We start from the raw sequence: 19404 nt of genomic DNA, 5'->3' as shown, positions 1-19404 counted from the left end.
GGTACTTCCTACAGAACTTCTCCCCTTTCAAAAAATTACTTCCTTACTTTTTAAATAAAAATGATCTCAGCTTGGTGCTAAAAATTAGTCTCATTACCAACCTCTCAGAGACGTGTCCAGGTTTCTTTAAATGTTACTGTTTAACCAAAATTGAGCTGGTCAAATTCCAAATATTTGAAAGAATGGGTGATCTTGTAAGGTTAACAGTAAGTAATACTGACTGGAATCTAACCCCATGGTGAGCAGTGCTAGTTTTCTTCCCCATTTCTTTAGCACACAGATGTGTTACATCGGAGGTCACAAACTGTGTCCTTCCCACTCCCCTCACCTGTGTCCCATGGTTCTTTTGAATTTGACTAAATATTCTGAAATAAGAGATTTCACGTAAGACCTGGGAAGGCAGCACAGGCCTGGTGGCTCAGTGGTTTAGCGCTGCCTTCAGTCCAGGACCTAATCCTGGAGACCCGGGATAGAGTCCTATGTCGGGCTCCCTGCATGGAGCCTGCTTCTCCTTCTGCCTGTGTCTCTGCCTCTCTCTCTCTGTGTCTCTCATGAATAAATAAACAAAATCTTAAAAAAAAAAGACCTGGGAAAGCAGAGAGACTTAGCAACAGGAGGCCAGCATCCTCTAGGGGCTGTAATCAGTGGCAGCTCGCTGGCTGCTATGTTCTTTAGCTGGGACCCCCTTTGCCCCGGTGCCTGTCACAAACGTTTACGTGCAACGTTTGACTCACACTCCTGCTGGTGTACTACTACTCCCTGAAGTAACCTGTCTGCTTCTTGCAGGCACTACCCTCCAAATAAAAGGTGCAGATCGTTTCTTCTTGTATGGGTCTTTCCATTATAACTGGAAGGAAAGGATTCACACATATACAGAATGTAAATTGGGAGCTGCTTATACATAGAAAAAATGGTCAATTTATGAGAAGAATTAGGACTCAGAATATTTATTTATTTATTTATTGTTATTATTTTTTAGGACTCAGAATATTTAGATGAATAGTAAGTCAATTAAGTTTCATGAAAAACTAAGTAGACAGTGTCAGCATTTGGAAAAATATTAAAATGGTTACACTCTCAAGTCAAATAATATGGTCATAGAAAAATATTTTTCATCCTGATCTTATAGTTAGAAAAGATTAGTTCCCAAAACTGGTCTTTGGGGCACCTAGCTGGCTCAGTCTGCAGAGTATGCAACTCTTAATGTTGGGGTTGTAAGTTTAAGCCCCACATTGGGTATAAAGAGTACTTAAAAAAAACCTTAAAAAAACAGTGGTCTTTGACATCTTATTTAATAATTTAAAGAATAAAGAATAATCTTTTGAGAGATGTCAATTCATTTCATCTTACTTTGGTACTTGTTTTGGTAATGGAATTTCATAGCCCAAAGACAGAAAAGCGAATATACTATGCCTGCAGTAATAGCAAACACTAATCAGACTGTTCAAAGTCAAAAGCAAACAAAACTGTGCAATTCTTTTTTTTAAATTAAAAATGCTTTTATGGAGAGTATTAAGTATGTAATAGTTATCTTTCAAATCTAACCAATACATATTAATTGTTAAGGACATTTGAATAATACCATGAAAATAAACACAAAAGAAAAACCCCAAGTTTCATTAAAGGTGCAGTACCCACAATAAAAGGTTGATTAAAACAAATCTTATTATAAGATGGTCAGATGGCTACATGAATGAGAAAAGAACTCCCGTGCTTTAAGACCAAACATGTTCCATTCAAATGGATGTTAATTTGTTTTGTTTCTTGAATGTCAGAAAGGTAAGTTGAGATTCTAAAGTTCTGAAACTATTTGCATTTATTATTAATGAATTTCTGTATTATGCTTCTATGCATGTTAAAATATGAAAACAATGTGCTTAAAAAAAAGTAACTCAAGATAAAGGTGAAACATTCACTCAGATGTGGAATGCTTTGATGTAAAGTTTCCCTGTTTCATGAAACCTAAAATAAAACCTGTCTGGTATCTTTATGCTAATCATCTCTCCTTTCCAGGCCTTATTCTCAAAGAATGATGGATAAAATAAAATAGGTCCTGTGGGTGAATGTCACCTTCCATGCAAGTGCATTTTCTTAGCTCCGTTTTTAAAAGGAATTCACCTTGCTGACTCTAATCACGAACATCTCAGGAGATAAACTGAAGCTGAAAGTCCTATTTTCCTAGCTGGAAGTCCACAAATAATATACTCTCAGTAGCTAATCAAACTGCAGCTTTCAGGTAGTTACGACAGGAACACAGTGCCCACACAGTTTTAGCAGAGTAGAATCACACCAAGCCCCACAAGATGTACCCCCAGCTCAGAAGACACTACAGACACTGATGGAAGAAGGAGACCTGGTGCTTTCCATCCCATGTGTCTATCCAAGTTCTTGGGTTTTGCCAATCCTAGAAGCTCTGTTTTATACGAATCAATAACCTCTCACAACACCCGATATACATCTTCCTTTTTTTTTTTTTTGATATACATCTTCCAAATCAGCCTAATGCTCAACGAAAACACCTAAGTCCAATAAAAATTCAAACATATTGAGAGCTCACAAGATCTATACTCAATTACTTAGGTTAAAGAAGACTATTTCATAAAAAAAGCAAGTATAAAAACAAAGTTAAAGAGACAAGAAAAGAAATTGAAGTGCTCTTTAGACTTTGAGCGTTTTTCCAGGAAAGAACAGATAAAACTTAGATTTGCAGTCCTAACCTATTTTTTTATACAAAAAAGGTATAGTAATTTCCTCTAGATAGAAGGGTAACAAAGTGACCTTCAGAGAGATGGACTAGGGAGGAAGAAGATAACTTAATACACTGGTATGGAGGCAAAAGTTAAAGCACACATCTTAAAAGGCAAAAAAACCCAACCAACCAAACAAACCCAAAATCCCAGAAAAACCAAAACCCCTAAAAACTTTAGGTATAAAGATATTATCAAACAGAGGGAGAAGAAGAAAACAGAGTATTAAGTCCCATCAGCATTTTCAATATACAAAAGGCATTTTGAGGACTACTGATTAAATAAAGCCATCGAGTTTAAAAGCAACAGTTAGGACACCGCAGAATATATGCCAAGGCCTGGACGACTCTGGCCATGAAGCTGTCTCTCCATACTCATGTCTGAAGTTCATCACATGCAAGTGAAGCTTTCTGATATTCTATGATAATACGTTTGTTCTCAGCAAAAAGGTAAAACCTTTTGCAGCTTTCCTGACAATCTACTAGCTTGGCCAAACCAATTAAATTCAAATTAAGTGTCACTTACTGAATCAGTGTAAAATAAACATGAAGTTATGGGAATGAGGTTAGTCAAATTCAACACCAAAATATTGGAGATACAAGTTCATATTATTCAACTACGATGGTGGTCAGTGTCACCACCAGGACCCAAATTCCATAGAAACGCAAAACACATTCTTCCTAATGAATGAGACACTGTGGAATGCTATAAGCAAAGCCTCATCTTTGGCTCTGATTAATCAGGCTGATCCCTAATGGTGTATCTTTCCCCCAGGTCAAGTCACATGGAATTCTGTGATGGAAAATGTTCAACTATTTTAATAAAACCATGAAACAGTACAAGTTGTCTCACAATTCCATCAACTGAAATGATGAGCTTGATCCTAACTGAAGCTCAGAAGTGGTTTAAAAGAAAATAAAAATCTCTCCCTGATGATTCAACTTAGTGATGTGACTACCAAGGACTAGTGAGGATGAAGTTTTTAGTTGAAAGAAAAAGAAAATTTTAATGAGTCAGCATCTGTCATGCCGGATCATGCTTTGTCTCCCACCACCCTGCCCAGACCTTCACCCCCTGTAGTACCTGAGGTGCTGATATGACTATTACCTGTTTTGAGGCTGGGACTGAACTCTCGGCTAGTGCTGGGAGGTGGGAAGGCCTCCGGGGCTGTCTGTGCTGGAAGGGTTCGATATGGAGGAGGAGTCAACTCTTCGTCACCAGAGAAGCTCCTCCGCACCCCACCTGTCATAGGCAGGCTCGACAAACTGACAGGCTTCTTCCCAACTGGCATCTTCCTCTCTAAATATCAAGTCAAACTAAAGTAAGCTTTTACTTACACGTGTGGTAAGAAACGTGCATTATAACTAGGAAAGACTGTGTTGCATAGGATACTCTGAAAAGAGAACCAACTATGCAAGGTCTGTATTTCTGAAAACAAGGAATGTGAATGTGTGTACGTGTGGGGGTGGATGTTCAGAGGAATGACCGGGGAGATTATTTCTAGTCTCTGAGAGCCTGGTAATCCTGGCTCCTGACTCTTAAATCAATTTAAAAACAAAACAAAACAAAAAACCAAAGGAGGGCACCTGCCGGCCCAGTGAGTGGAGCATCTGACTCTTGATTTTGGGGCTGTGAGTTTGAGCCCCACACTTGGTGTAGAGATTACTTAAAAATAACGTCTTAAAAAAATTAAATAAAACAAAGCAAAATGAACTACCTAGAACATTCAGTGTGGAGAATAGCTGGCTAACTTCCTTCAAGAACATCTTAAAAAAAAAAAATTTTATCTGAGGGGGGTTGAAAATCCAATGGTAGAGAAAGAAAGTTTTGAAACTCTCCTTGTAGAGTAGCATTTCACTGCCCATACAAAGCCAAACAACACTGGCTTTCAGGGAGAATCCGACGGTTGAATAAATGGATTATCTGGGTGGCAGAATTTTACTGATATGAAATGTGTTGTCCTACCTTTTGGTTTATAATCCAGTCTTTTAGAAAACACTTATAATTCTTACTCTGAAAAGCATTTCTAAAATTGAAAGCTTGTTGCCTGCAAGTACTTAAGCAATCTAATTTCTTTTGAAACACCTTTTGGTTACAGTTTCATAAGCAAATATAAGCCTTCAAAGATTTACACGATGCTTTCACCAGCAAAAAAAAAAAAAAAAAAAAGTAATCTAAACTTTGCAAATACTGAACCAACATATTGCATTAGTCAGGTTGAAAGCTGAAGGATACTTACATATCTCTGGGGCTATAAATTATGTTTTCTTCCAGAGTATACAAATGACCCAGGCAAGTGCAATCAGAGATTATGCTTCACGAAATCAGGACTAAAAGATAAATCTATGTCAGACAGTATGCCTATGTAAATGGTCTGGAAACTAAGTTGCTAGTGAGTACACATTCAACTCCCAACTGCCATACCAAAATCATGTGCAGCAAATCATTTACACCTTTCCTAATGTAGACACACCTAGAGGTAAACATCCAAAGAGGCTCTCCAACTCTCTACTATTTATAATAAATAGCCCCTGAAGATGGTTCAGAAATCAGTGTGCTGGGTGCCCTGCGCTAGAATTACTAAACCTTGAAAAATACGGCTTTCCAGATTGGACAGACCACATGCATACAACTGTCTATCTGATCCTCCTGGCAGAGTGGCAGAACATTACTCTTATTTTTCAAAAGCACTAGTTGATAGTTATCTCTTTATAGCATGAACACAGATCACTGCAAAACAAGCCAGAACAATGAAGCCAATCAAGTATCTATTTCAGTTAAAAAACAAAAACACCAACAATAACCAAACAAAAACACTACCAAAGAACACACTGATGGATGATTTTAGGTACATAAAGCCCAAAAAGCTAGAAGATGAAACCAGAGCCAAAATATAATAATCTGTAAGCAAACTTAAAAACGAAGGAGTTTGTGGCTGATCTGCTAATGATACTGCATGCAATGGATAAATTAGGTTTACAGACTCCAAATTCTTTATTTGGGCAAGTCAAGTTTTGCAGGAAAAATTTCTAGTGAACTATCTGGTGATGAATGCAAAAAAATAAAAGAATACCCTTGCAATGAAGATTGCTTCTTTATTCTCACGGCACTATAATTTGCTATCCTCAATTCCAAAATTCACAATTTTTCTGTAAGACTTTGGCAATAAAACCAGACCTCACTGGTGATACTATTTATAATCTTTATTTGGCCCCTTTAATGTAAACATTTACATTTATACTGCTTCCGAAAATGTGCCAGAGTCTGTAAGGGGTGTTACATAATATATGCTGCACACACTGTACTTTTCTAAAACCTGAAAAGTTCTTAATTCCAAAACACATCTGGTCCCAAGGATTTCTAATAAGGACTGTGGATTCATAGTCCTTTCCCTTTCTACGACTAATTCTATGACTAAAGGACAATTTAAAGGCATTAGAGATGATGTTGTAATACGAAGAGCTATTACAATGTTACAGATAAAGAACATGATATATTTACAGCTAAATTCATTTTCCCAGTTAATCCAGAAATGTGGTAGTATTAAACATTACTAAAAACTGGCATATTGGGATGCCTGTGTGGCTCAGTGGTTGAGCACCTGCCTTCAGCTCAGGGTGTGATCCCAGGGTTCTGGAATCAAGTCCATATCGGGCTCCTTGCATGGAGCCTGCTTCTCCTCTCTCTGCTTATGTCTCTGCCTCTCTCTCTCTGTGTCTCATGAATAAATAAATAAAATCTTTTTTTTTTTTAATAAATAAAATCTTAAAAAAAAAAACAAAAAAACAAAAAAACCTAGCATATTGCTGTTGTCACTTTATTAGTTTCATACTTCTTCCCATGGTTCCTGGCCCATTAATTCAAAATTGTTAAACCCTTAAACTGGAAAACACACCAGCAAGAGTCACATTGAGGGAGGCATTTGAATTGTGTACCCAATGCTCAGAAATTTTTTTTTTTCAGAAATTATTTCTAAAAAATATGGCATAGAGTAAGAAATGTTCTTAGTTCAGCACTTTGTAAAGAAAATCCTGAAATCTTGGTCTTGTCCAGTGGAAAGTGAAAAGACAAGCTAGTGCAGCCTGTGCCATCCAACCTCAGAAAAAGCTTTAGTGACCACATGCAGTACGGTTTGTCCATTGACAAAACCACCATGTGAATTCTTCCTCATTTCCAGACACATGAGAATTACTTTGATCTGCCTATCTGACAATATTCTCTCAAGTTCTTTCAGGTGAGTATCAAACCTGGCAAGTGGCTAGTGAGCAAAATAACTAGACAAATAGGAGGCCTATACCTCTAATATAAAAGAGAGGGTGAGAGAAAGGCCTGGAGGCTATGGCTATGGAGGCTGATGTGGGTTTCATGCCAGGACACGAAAACACCATGGCAGTGGCTGGTATAAGATTTTAGTCACCCAGGGAAAACAACTATAAACAAATGACTATAATCAGAAAGTAAGGGTATATTTGATTCTTCACGCTGCTTCAGTTTCTTGGTTGTTAATGAGAGAGAGATTAACACTTATTTGAACATGTGGCAAGTCAGCTGGAAAAATAGGTTTTACTTTAAAACCTTAAATGTACTTTTGACTTTTAAATCTTTTTTTTTTTTTTAATTTTTATTTATTTTATGATAGTCACACAGAGAGAGAGAGAGAAAGAGAGAGGCAGAGACAGAGGCAGAGGGAGAAGCAGGCTCCATGCACCGGGAGCCCGACGTGGGATTCGATCCCGGGTGTCCAGGATTGCGCCCTGGGCCAAAGGCAGGCGCTAAACCACTGTGCCACCCAGGGATCCCTACTTTTGACTTTTAAAAACATCTTTATATAAAAATAGTCTTGGGACGCCTGGGTGGCTCTCAGGGCGTGATCCTCTTCTTCTCTAGGGACTGAGTCCTGCACTGGACTCCCTGAGGGGAGCCTGCTTCTCCCTCTGCCTATGTCTCTGCCTCTGTCTCTCATGAATAAATAAAATCTTAAAAAAAAAATAGTCTTATTTCAGAATGAAATATTTCATGACAAGTGTCACGAAGAGAAAAACCTGTGGCTTCCTAGGGTGTGGGGCAAAAAATTTAAAATAATCAAATAGAGCTGTCAATATATTCTATATTATTTTGGCTACTAAAGCCAATAAGCATTCATTGTAAGGTAAAATAGGACATAGAAAGCAAATTTATTTATTTGTTATTTTTAAAAAAGATTTTATTTATCCATGAGAGAGATGGAGAGAGAGGCAGAGACACAGGCAGAGAGAAAAGCAGGCTCCATGCAGGGAGCCCGATGTGGGACTTGATCTCGGGACTCTGACCACACCCCGAGCCAAAGGTAGACGCTCAACTGCTGAGCCACCCAGGCATCCATAGAAAGCAAATTTAGAAAATTTTTCTGAAGCCTGACTTTGTTAGCCATCAACTTTCTTGTAAGTCTCATTCTAGAAAGAGAGTTTTGGTTTATAAGAAGGATGGGTTTCTTAGGCTTTAAGTCTGTTGTAAATATCAAGCATTTCTTTAACTTTTTTTTTTTTAAAAGATTAAAAAAAGGATTAATTTTCAGTAGGTTTACATATTATTTCAAGAACTACTTGTACTGTATTCTTTACCATATATATTTTAAAATATTATGGTGATAATTTTTCCTGTCCGTTAAAATGTAAGAGTTTCTGTTTATTGAAAAGGTTTGCCTTTTATGGCATACTGCACCTTTAAGCAAAATACATAATGCACAGTCATAGGTTCTCACAGGGATATTAGTTTCTATGCAAGAATACTGTGACCCCAATTGGTTAACAACTTAGGAAATGTATATAAACACCATGTGGTGACCCACTTTTCTTATGTCCTTTGTATTGCTGGGACTTAGCCTTTTTCTTCTGTTTTGATGAACCTGATTGGCTTTCTCTTGATGCTGAAAAATAAAATGGAAAATTGGTACCAAGTAAGCATTGCAAACACATGAATCTAAATACAATTTAAGATGAATTATCTTTACCAAGGCCATTATACTTAAAAAAGTACAAGATGCTTTGAAAATAAGGGCGCTTGTTCTGTAAAACCCATGACACCAGACAGATTCCATTATTTATTCAATAAGAACTTATTATATGCCAGTAAATGTTAGCCTGTAATTTCAAACTCATTAAAACAAGTCTAGATGACTTTGGTGGGTACTCTTACTGTGGGGTTTCTTTCTATAGTCATCATGTAATTGACTACTGAGTTCACACTGCTGTGGTACTCATGGTCTGATTCTGTGATATTGTTGTTGAGTCTTAAGATCTTACCTGGCAACCAATCAGACAAAGGTATATTCTTGTCCTGTGAGCTCACAAGATGACTTATGTGAAACAGTCCTCTGGAGAATTGCGGATTTTTACAAAAGGACACCTTTTCTGTATACCAACTTACACTGTGACGCCGGAGGCTGTAGCTGATATCCGGTTAATTGACACCACCCTACAGGATAGAGGTCAGGGGACTCACAGTCTACCCACTGATCATATTCTTCTTCCCATCCATCAAAATGTATCCTCAAGAGACGATGAATAATTCGAGTTACTGTGGCTACACATATTAACCGTGGCTCCATGAGATCTACTGCTTCTAATTTCATTCCTACACGAAATCCGTGATTTGGAACATCCTGACACAGAGAAGCAGAATATTACCATGGGTGAAAAAAAGAATGCATGAGTTCACAATCACCGAGAGAGAAAAAAAGAAAAAAAGCAACATAACCAGATAACCTAATTTAAACCAAAAAAATTGCAAATGATTCTTTAGTTATTAAAACATATGTAGGTGAGAAGTATTTAAGAACTGATTAGGAAATGTATTCATTTCTATTTTACTCAGATTAAAAATGAAGCAAAGTTTGAAAATAAGCTTCATTTCCTAGGTAAAGAAAATATGTTGTTTTATTACTATAAATATGTTTGTTTATACTAATTTCCATTAATAATTTCTCATATAGTGACTATCATAAATAAATAAAAATAAAAAAAGAATTTCTAATATAAACCAAAGACATTTTGATCAACAATGATTTGCATTTGTGAGGCATCAAAAAGCTGTACATATTATGCCATTATTCAAATTTACCTTATTAAATAGTTTTACTGGTGCTGCAATGGAGCCAGTTTCCCTGAGGTAGTCAAACCATTTAAAAGGAAGTTTTGTATAACCTGAAAAACACACCTGATTTAATCAGCAGTTCATTTAAAATTAGCAAAATATTAAAATGTAGATAAAAAACTGACTCATTACACACTAAGATCTCAGGTTTTAGATTTTATAATAAACTTTTAACTCTTGCTCTAATATTGTCAAATGCAGTCATTCTTCTGTGTTATAAGGATTTCATTCCATTTCTAGACAGACACAGGTGCACCTACTTACCTAACGCAAAAGTGTCTCAATCCTTTTACAGACCTTTGCTTTTAAAATCCTACACGTAGGAGAGTATAGCATTTCATATTTCACAGTGATATTTTTCTTTCTTTTCAAGTAAGAAAACTGGTTGGGTAAATACTATTTTTATAGACCTCTGTTCTTTTCTTAGGAGAAAAACACGAGGCTCAGATATTGAAATTAGGAAAGACACTGGTTAAGCCTTGAAAGCTATTTAAGGGTAAGTCTTTTTTTTTTTTTAAGCCACATGATATTCTAAAGATGGAAACTTGCTTTCCCTCAAAGGCTTTAGCATGTATCTATTTTTAACAAAAGTTCATGTGTACAATTACCTACATCGCCATCTCCACAGGGCTTAGAGAATACCAATTCATATTATAAAATGTACAGATGCTCAGGAAAACTTCTATACTAATGTAATTTATTAAAGCTAGCTAGAATACAGTGCCTTATATTTTTAGAGTACCCCTCAGCGCTTGGTATGGGTATGTACGTTTAAATGTACATACACACATGTATCATAGGTTCACAGAGTAGAAAATCCAGGGCTGTGTTAAATGATATTAGTAAATACCACGCAAAAAAAAGAGGGCAAGGATGATGACCCAGTGTACATATAGGATGAAGTACCTCTAGGTGGAGTGAGCTCAATCATGTTAATTTCACAGAAACCAACAGGGAAAATCGAAGGGGAGGTTGCATGATAACAGAACCAGTCAGATCCATCTGCTGCTTCTGAGCCATCGATCCCAATCATCAGGAATCCATCAGCCAGCACCTTTTCAATGAAGAGAATTCCAAGTATTTGAAATTAGATATCACTACTATAAAAGTGATCCTTTAAGTGACATTCTAAAAGAAAGGAAAATGTATTACATAAAGGTCTCTTAAAAGTGAAAAATGCTTCTTCACTGAATTGTGTTAGTAACTGAAATAGTAACGAGAAACCTCCACAGATTGCGGTGTGTACCAGAACAAAAGCAGGGTTACACAGAAGTGACTTCGGAGGTCTAGGACAAACAGTGCCTTTTGCCAATAGTAAGGTGCTGGCTGCTGTGGCCCATGAAGCAGGGCCCAGTGCTCCTCTCCAATTTAACTGTCTAGTCTCGGTAGGGTTCTGAGTCCTACTCAGTATAACTTTCCTTCTGATTTAGCAGAAAGGGTTTTTTCCAAACTTTTTCCCACCTTTACCAATCCTCCACTTTACCTCTCTTATGCTACAGATACCCATGCTCCTGTGTAAGAATCTAAGGCCACCCTGCGCAAGGGTCCCCATACTCCTTTCTTCGTGCCCGTTTTGAGATGTAATAACCTACCCCCAACACAAACCTTTCCATCATGTCCTATTACTGCTGGAACTTTGCTCCTCCTATTACTGCTGGAACTTTGCTCCACAAACACTATTTCTTATACTCTAATGTCTTTCACTATCAATTTTAAAATATTTTATTTTGAAACAGTTCACATTTACAGAAAAGGTACAACAGTATGATGAACTTCTACATACTTTACCCAGAGATCCACTTCCAGGTATATTCTATGTAACTCTTTGCAGTCTGACTTCTGTCCCAAACCTTCTACAATGCTAAATTCACCAGTGACCAAGTTTGTCAGATCTATTGCCTTTCCTGCAACACTTACCCTCCTCAAATCTCAGCCTCCCTGAAGTATCTCATACTTGCTGACTACTCTCAGCTTTCTAAAATGTTTTCTCCCTGACTCTCATTATGTAGTTTACTGGCCAATCTTTCCACCTCTCCTGTTTGGTGATGGTCCTGTTGGTGGCATCCTCTTACCTCCAACCCTTACATTTCTGATGTTGGCCCTTTTCTTTCGGTGTTGGTGGTAACACCCCCACACATTGTGTCAGAAACCAACGCTAGGCCCACATCTCCTCCAGTTTTATCAGGAGTTTGTCTCCTCTGCGGGCTCTTAGTCCTGTCTTTCCCCTACTTGTGTGCTGAACACACCCTCTGAGAGTCCATGCAGGGTGTCAGAGCCAGCTTCAAAGGTAAGCAAGCACCAGGTCTCATGACTCCCCTTAAAGTCATTCCTTCTGTGTATGTCATGAACTCCCTTTCCACCACACCGTTTGAGAACAATGCTTTCAGGCTTCCTCTTTGGACATTTCCCATCTTACACAGCTTAACTTTCTTTTGTTATGACCTCTGTTCACACAGGAAAGCCTTTCCAACTTACCTGCTCACTAGAGAAAGTTAAGATGGCCTGGCCAAATATTCAAAGCCTGAATGACTGGGCACCTGGGTGGCTCAGTCGGTCAGGGATCTGCCTGCAGCTCAGGTCATGATCTCAGGGTCCTGGGATTGAGCCCCATGTCAGGTTCCCCGCTCAGCAGGGAGCCTGCTTCTCCCTATGTCCCTCCCCCTGTGCTCTTTGTCTCTCATTCTCTCTCTAGGATAAATAAGCAAAATTTAATCTTACTATTTATTCATGAGAGACACACAGAGAGAGGCAGAGGTATAGGCACAGAGAGAAGCAGGCTCCCTCTGGGGAGACCAATGGGGGACTTGATTCCAGGACCCCAGGATCATGACCTGAGCCAAAGGCAGACGCTCAACCACTGAGCCAATGCTCAACCACTGAGCCAATAAACAATTTTTTTTTAAAAAACAATACCCAAGCCTGTGTGACCTGGTTCTACATTACCTTTTAGTCTCTACCTTCATGTGCCTTTCTCCTAGTTGTTTCTCCTATGTTGGATATATATAGTAACTTCCTCTTCCAGCTTAACAGATTTGTCTGCACCTTGGGAAAGGGCTACCCTCACTCACATGGGATTCCTTTCCCCTTTTCTAACTACAGCTGACTGAAGTGGGGACTAGTGCCTACCCTTTAGAGACTAAGCCAGAGGCTGAGCTCAGCTAGTATCTTTCTCAGGATTAGGATCAACAGACACAGAGACTGCTGTCAAATCATGGGCTGGAGTTGGAACTGAAAGCCCATCATACAGAATGGAGCTAGCAGCCACACATGAAGACTGAGTGAGTAGAACTCCAACCAAAAGAGTGAAAGGAAAGTGGCAGAGACTCAGAGCAGAGAAGGGATGGAACAAAGAGGCCCCGAGATATGGAGAAATTACCACTGAGTTTATGGCTTTCCAGTTCTCATCCCTGTGTCCTTGCTTGTCTATGAGACTGCCCTGTCCTTAGGGTAACTCTCCTAAAGTTAACTTGAGGGAGTTGCTGTTCCTTATAAAAGCTTTGACCAGGATACTCGGGGCAGCCTTTTGTCAGGGGAGTAGGGAGGCAGTGGTGGGTAGAGCGAGCACATGGACAGGGAAGGGACAGAGGAAGAGGGAGAGAAAATCTTTTTTTTCTTAAGATTTTATTTATTTATTCATGAGAAAGAGAGAGAGAGAGGCAGACACAGGCAGAGGGGGAAGCAGGCTTCATGCAGGGAGTCCAATGCAGTACTCGATCCTGGGACTCCAGGATCACACCCTGGGCTGAAGGCAGGCGGTAAACCACTGAGCCACCCAGTTGTCTCAAAGGAGAATCTTAAGCAGGCTGTGTGTGCGGAGCCCCACATGAGACTTGATCCCCGACCCATGATCGTGACCTGAGCCGAAATCAAGAGCTGGATGCAACTGGTTTGATGTGCACTGTGTGAACAACTTGTCTTACCCTACACCCTGCCTACACCTTCCCACCTTAATTCATTTGTGCATATCCTCTTTCCATAAGTTTCCTTCCTGCATCTCTGCGGGGCTGTTTTTCCCAACCGTCAAGGCGAAGTTTTCAAATCTCTTCTCTTCTATCCAGCTTTCCCTAATTTCTCTGAGACATTGTAATATATCCTTTATTTGAATTCCAACAGTACTGTGTACCTTTCTTTCTTTTTTTTTTTTAAGATTTTATTTATTTATTCATGAAAGACACATACAGAGAAAGGCAGAGACACAGGCAGAGGGAGAGAAGCTGGCTCCATGCAGGAAGCCTGATGTGAGACTTGTCCTGGGACTCCAGAATCATGCCCTGAGCCAAATGCAGACGCTCAACCACCGAGCCACCCAGGCATCCCTACTGCATACCTTTCTTAAGTTATAGTTGATCCGGAATCAAACTTCTTTGTACATATCTTACCTTGTTCTATAAGACTGTAGGCTTTTTAGAGTCCAAACTGAACCTAGCATGGCATGTATAAACCAAGTAATTTTTGAGCAAAGTTTGATGCTATACTCATTGGACACTTCATTCTCCTTTCATGGCACAGAGCATGGTTTAACTGCACTGTTTCCCATATCTGACTCTCAGAATCACTGAGAGAATTTCATCCTTTTTAGACAAATACATTATCATGTGTAATACTTCTTGTGATTCTGATTAAGCAGATACAGAGTAGATCACAGAAATCTGTTTTTTATTTATGTATTTATTTTTAAAAATAATCTTTAACAACATTTTTACATTAAAAAAAAGGGATTTTATTTACTTATTTGAGAGAACTTAAGCAGGGGGAGGGACACAGAGGGAGGAAGAGGGAGAAGCAGGCTCTCTGTTCAGCAGGGAACCTGATGTGGGGCTTGATTTCAGGACCCTGGGATCATGACCTGAACTGAGGGCAGAGGCTTAACTGACCGAGCCACCCAGATGCCCTTAAAGGTAATCTTTTTTTTTTCTTCCCTTTTTTAGGTTTGAGAGAGAGCAAGAGTGTGTGTGTGGGGAGGGGCAGAGGCAGACAATCTCAAACAGACTCCGTGCTGAGCACGGAGCCCAACGTGGGGCTCAATCTCATGACCCTGATATCATGGTCTGAGCTGAAAGCAAGAGTTGGATGCTTAACAGACTGAGCCACCCAGGTGCCTGGGAAATCCGTTTTAAATCATAGTAGGTGATTCTGATCACTAGTCAAGTAAAGAGGAAGAATAAAAGCTTGGTGCCAATCTCATCTAGCTGTGTGACCTTGAGCATAAGAGGCTGGGACATGGCAGCAATCATAATCATAATTTTAATTCTTTTGGCTCAAGGCTTTAAACTAGGTTGAAATGCAAATCACAATTTAAGCTGTAATCTTATGTAAACAGACTCTGGATCAGTGGTTCTTAACCATGGCTGTACTGGAGAATTACCTGGGGACTTACAAGAAAAAAAAAAAAAAAAAAAAAGGCCAATGCTAGGGCTCCCTAGCAGACTAATGAAATCAAAACACGCGTGGTAGGCATTTAAGAGGTCTGGTCACCTGTATTTTTCTTTAAGTTTCCCAAGGTATTCTGATGCCTACTTAAATTGAAAACCACACTTCTTGATTTTTTCACAAAAGCAGCTTCACAAGAGAAGAAGAAAAAAAAGAAGAAATAAAGTACTATCAAAAGAATAATAAAGGCACAAAAGGAAATAAACTGGAAACTGAAGATAAACTTGGCCTAGTCACAATTCTGTGTTGGGGGCACCTGGGTGCCTCTGTCGGTAAGTGTCTGCCTTCAGCTATGGTCATGATCTTGGGGTCCTGGGAATGAGCCCCATGTTGGGCTCCCTGTTCATCAAGGAGTCTGCTTCTCCTCTCTCTGCCCCTCTCCTCTGCTCATACTCTTTCTCTCTCTAATAAATAAAATCTTTACAAAAAACTCCCAAAACAAAAAAATAATTCTCTGTTGGATTAGCTTTGAGCAGAAAGTAACTTAAATATTCTTCCTCTTAACTCAAGATATATGTATTTCCATAAATAAAGGCAGCAGACTCAAGATGACAATCTTGACAAGCCACATAAAAACACTGGTATGAAAATTGAAATTTATTTTGAAATTACTAGTATCCTTCTCCCTAGTGAAGATCCAGATACATACACCTTGTATGTCAAAATGAGTATATTAAGGGCCTCTTCCTCCTATTACCTTAAGACCAGTTCTTACAAATGCATTTCTGTATTTTAAAACCTATAGTCTTACCTTTCTAATAGTCGCGACACATATTGTGGAAAGATTTAATGGGTCTATAGCTTCCAATTTCATTCCTTCCTTGAACCATTCCCCACTCTGGTCTACTTCTTTTACCTAAAGAATTACATGAAAGCACATCCACCGTTACAAATGTTATCATTTTAATAATTAAAATATTACCAAATTGAAAATGTTTATCAGATGAAAATACCAAAATGCCTTTTCCTACCTACCTAATATTATAACTCAAACCTCCGTTAGAGAATATAGAGAATTCAGGCAAATAGACAGAATTTAAGAGTAATTATAATCAATAGTTGTGACACCTATGGATCACAAGGTCTTAATCCTTTTATAAGTGAACAAATATAATTGTGATTTCCATTATTTTAGGAAAAAACCCACAACCCTCTTTCAAACCTAATTTACAAATGAGGGTTCTTATAAAAACTTCTTACCTTAGCAAATAAATGTGGTGGTGTATCAAAATGTCCATCCTGTTTCTTTGTAATATCTACAAGGAAAAGTTACATACTAATCTGTCAGCATTTGTGAGAAGACCAAAACCACGTTTCTTTGAAGGTTTCAAACCCACAAGGTATGTATACTCTAAAACACGGCAGAAATACATGCCTTCTACATATATGGTGAAAAATATCCTCTATAGTCTTTCTTTCTTCTGAGTACATGTGCTATTAAATACATTCAGCCAATCAGAATGCTGGTAATTCCCTAGTTAGGGAATCACAACTTTAGAAGTATTCTTTACGTGTGTTCAGTATTAAGTCTAACCACATTTAATCTTCCTCTTTTGATTAAAACTGAATGCAAAGGGAATGGCTACCTTTAGATCTTTCAAATGGGCTGAACAGGAAAAGTGTAAGACAATGTAGTTGTGATGAAAAGTACATTATATTTGAATTGAGAACAAGTGGAAGGAATATAAATATATTAGGACACTCATATTCTGGTGTGAACCTTCCCTAAATTAAGATAGAATGAGCAGCCCAGATAACTAGAATGCTATTTCTGATCTCTACTATTCTGTAGAGAAAAAATAACCAAGTAGTACAATTTAGCTTCAATGATGTTTTCAACAGGTGGTCTTGTGACAAGTGCTTACCAGATCTTTTGAATCGATGGCCTATGCTTCGAGACCAACCAATATGATGGATTAACGGGCTGTGCATATGGCACCAGAAGTCATCTGTTCTATCTTCACTCTCTTCATACACTAGTCTTAATCTTCCTCCAATTACACTTTCCACCACTGCCACGCGTGTGCGACACAAATGCCTCTTGTCAACCACTTCTACTCTCATGCAAGGTTTGAAAGGATACTGCATACTCTCTGAAACCTTAAATAAAAACAGATAAAAACTGTTTGGAATTCATGACAAAGGTCTACAAATAATTTCAGTACTGTACCATTAAAAATAATGAGTGCACTTGACATTTAACTAGATCATCTGGCTCACTAAATTAAAACAATTCCTTAAAAAAACTTCCAGGCTATTCCTTTTTTAGAGCTCTCAATTGACACTTCAGTCCTTTCTAAGATCCTGTCTTTACCTTCTGTGAGAAATCGGGAGGAAGTGTTTTGGCACCAGTAAGTCGTTTCACTAGAAAAGCTTTCCAGTTTGTATACTTATGCTGAATAGCTAAAACAAAAGAAATAACCAGTTACACTTTAGCAAAGAGTAGAATTGCTTTATAAACTATTTTTTTCAAAAAAAAAACCACAACAATTTTCCCTGCAATTCAGAGCATTAAGGTTCTGAAGAAGACTAACAAAAACAGAACAAATATGTCTTGCCAGTATTTAAGTTACATGAAACCAAAAAATATTGTAATTTTGATATCACTTGAATATTACTCTGTGTGACACTGCACTGAGGTACACATATTTAAATTATACTTACTTCTAGGAGGGACAAGAGGTTTTCCACTGGCTGCACACCAGCCAACCGGATGGATGTCAGAGCCACAGACATTGCACCAGAAATCTAGCCCAGGGTCATTTTCAAATCCTTCATATCTTAAAAGGGCATTATAACCTGAAACCAACAAATCAATCACCACATAAGAAGAAAATGAAATGAAACAAAACAGGACACAACTGCTGGCCATTGGGTGGGTGGGTGTCACTTGCTAATATGCACCTGCAACAGAATCCCATGCAGGGCATGTGAGCAGTCAGCACCACCAGCCCCCTGCCCCGCCCCCAACTCTAAGACTGAGTTACTAGGTCTAGGGGCAGTGTGAGAATATGCATTTCTAACAAGTCCCCAGGTGAAGCTGCAGATACTAGTGTATGGCTCCAACTTTGAGAACCAGTTGTTTAATGTCATTAGCTTAATTGTTTTCAGAGCATGGCTTCCTCCCTTTTAATGTACTTTGATTTTACCCCCAGTTTCTTAAGTTCTAGAGAAGAAATTCTCAGTGGAAACAGGGGAGAAAGTCCTACCAGAATGTGTAGTTTTGAAAATAAAAGAAAGAAGGTTATATTAAGTTAGGAAAACCTTGTCAAGTCACAGCAATCTAGTTAAAGTAACATTTCAAAGAAACTGCTTTATCCAGCGGATTAGATGACCAAATATTTTTGGATAATTTGGATTTGGCTATCTCAAGCATCTAATTTTTTCTGTACTATTTATTTGGAAATAAAATGTGAAAATGCTAGGTAACAAAGTTCAATAAACACAAATAAAAGTATGTTAAATGACTTAAAAACTGTATGTACTAAGCAAACAGGACGTCTTACTTTTTAGAACAAAAACTATGATATATCCTCTTTATAATTTAATAAACCTTCTGTTGGTAACAGATTACAATTTAATTTAAGGCCTTCAGGGGAATAAAAAAAGGCCCAACAAACTATTCCAGGCGCGGAGCTAAGTTCAGTCAGCATTTTCATGTGTTAAGATCTATGATGAAAATTTATAACATTAAATCTTTAGTTTTAAAATTCAATAATTCACAGAATAATTCATGAGTTTGCCCACTGTTGCAGAGCTCTGTTCATGATTAACATCAGGCTCAATTCTGAAATGTCATTTAAGTGGCTTAAAATATGTTATGCAATTAGATAAAATGGAAATGTAAAATTGGAGACAGAAGGTAAAAATAATTCTATTGATATTAAATGCATTGATCTTTAGAGCTATTTAAATGCAACTGGCTTAAACGTCTAGGACAGAAAGAATACATTGTTCTAAATTATGGTGTAGAGAACACCCAACCATTTAGAGAATGCTTATACACCTGGGGGAATGTTTCAAGGAAAAGGCGGGAACATAACTCGGTAAATGTGCAAAGGCACAGAGGTGCTAACATGCTCTATGAGGGAGGAAG

At 38.2% G+C, this 19404-nt stretch overlaps 1 protein-coding gene across 23 annotated transcripts in view; it reads right to left on the bottom strand.

The window, feature by feature from the left end:
* The window catches only part of MBTD1 (mbt domain containing 1), a 69173-nt gene that overhangs the window by 4478 nt on the left and 45291 nt on the right, over positions 1–19404 (bottom strand). For 20 of the 23 annotated variants that reach the window (XM_077852687.1, XM_077852691.1, XM_077852696.1 and 17 more), the window contains 10 exons: positions 17973–18107; positions 17623–17711; positions 17174–17408; positions 16509–16564; positions 16060–16164; positions 10785–10932; positions 9846–9928; positions 9153–9387; positions 8575–8652; positions 3855–4046 (listed from right to left, as the gene is read on the bottom strand). In XM_077852687.1, the coding sequence (XP_077708813.1) occupies positions 3855–4046; positions 8575–8652; positions 9153–9387; positions 9846–9928; positions 10785–10932; positions 16060–16164; positions 16509–16564; positions 17174–17408; positions 17623–17711; positions 17973–18107 (1356 nt within the window). Of the gene's footprint in view, positions 1–3854; positions 4047–8574; positions 8653–9028; positions 9388–9845; positions 9929–10784; positions 10933–16059; positions 16165–16508; positions 16565–17173; positions 17409–17622; positions 17712–17972; positions 18108–19404 lie in introns of all 23 variants that reach the window. The other 3 variants (XM_077852692.1, XM_077852694.1, XR_013354437.1) reach the window with 2 other exon arrangements.

This window comes from Canis aureus, chromosome 16 (genome assembly GCF_053574225.1).
Source record: "Canis aureus isolate CA01 chromosome 16, VMU_Caureus_v.1.0, whole genome shotgun sequence".
NCBI lineage: Eukaryota > Metazoa > Chordata > Mammalia > Carnivora > Canidae > Canis > Canis aureus.
Note: the sequence above shows the minus strand (reverse complement) of the source record. Positions and strands in the feature narration are given on the sequence as shown.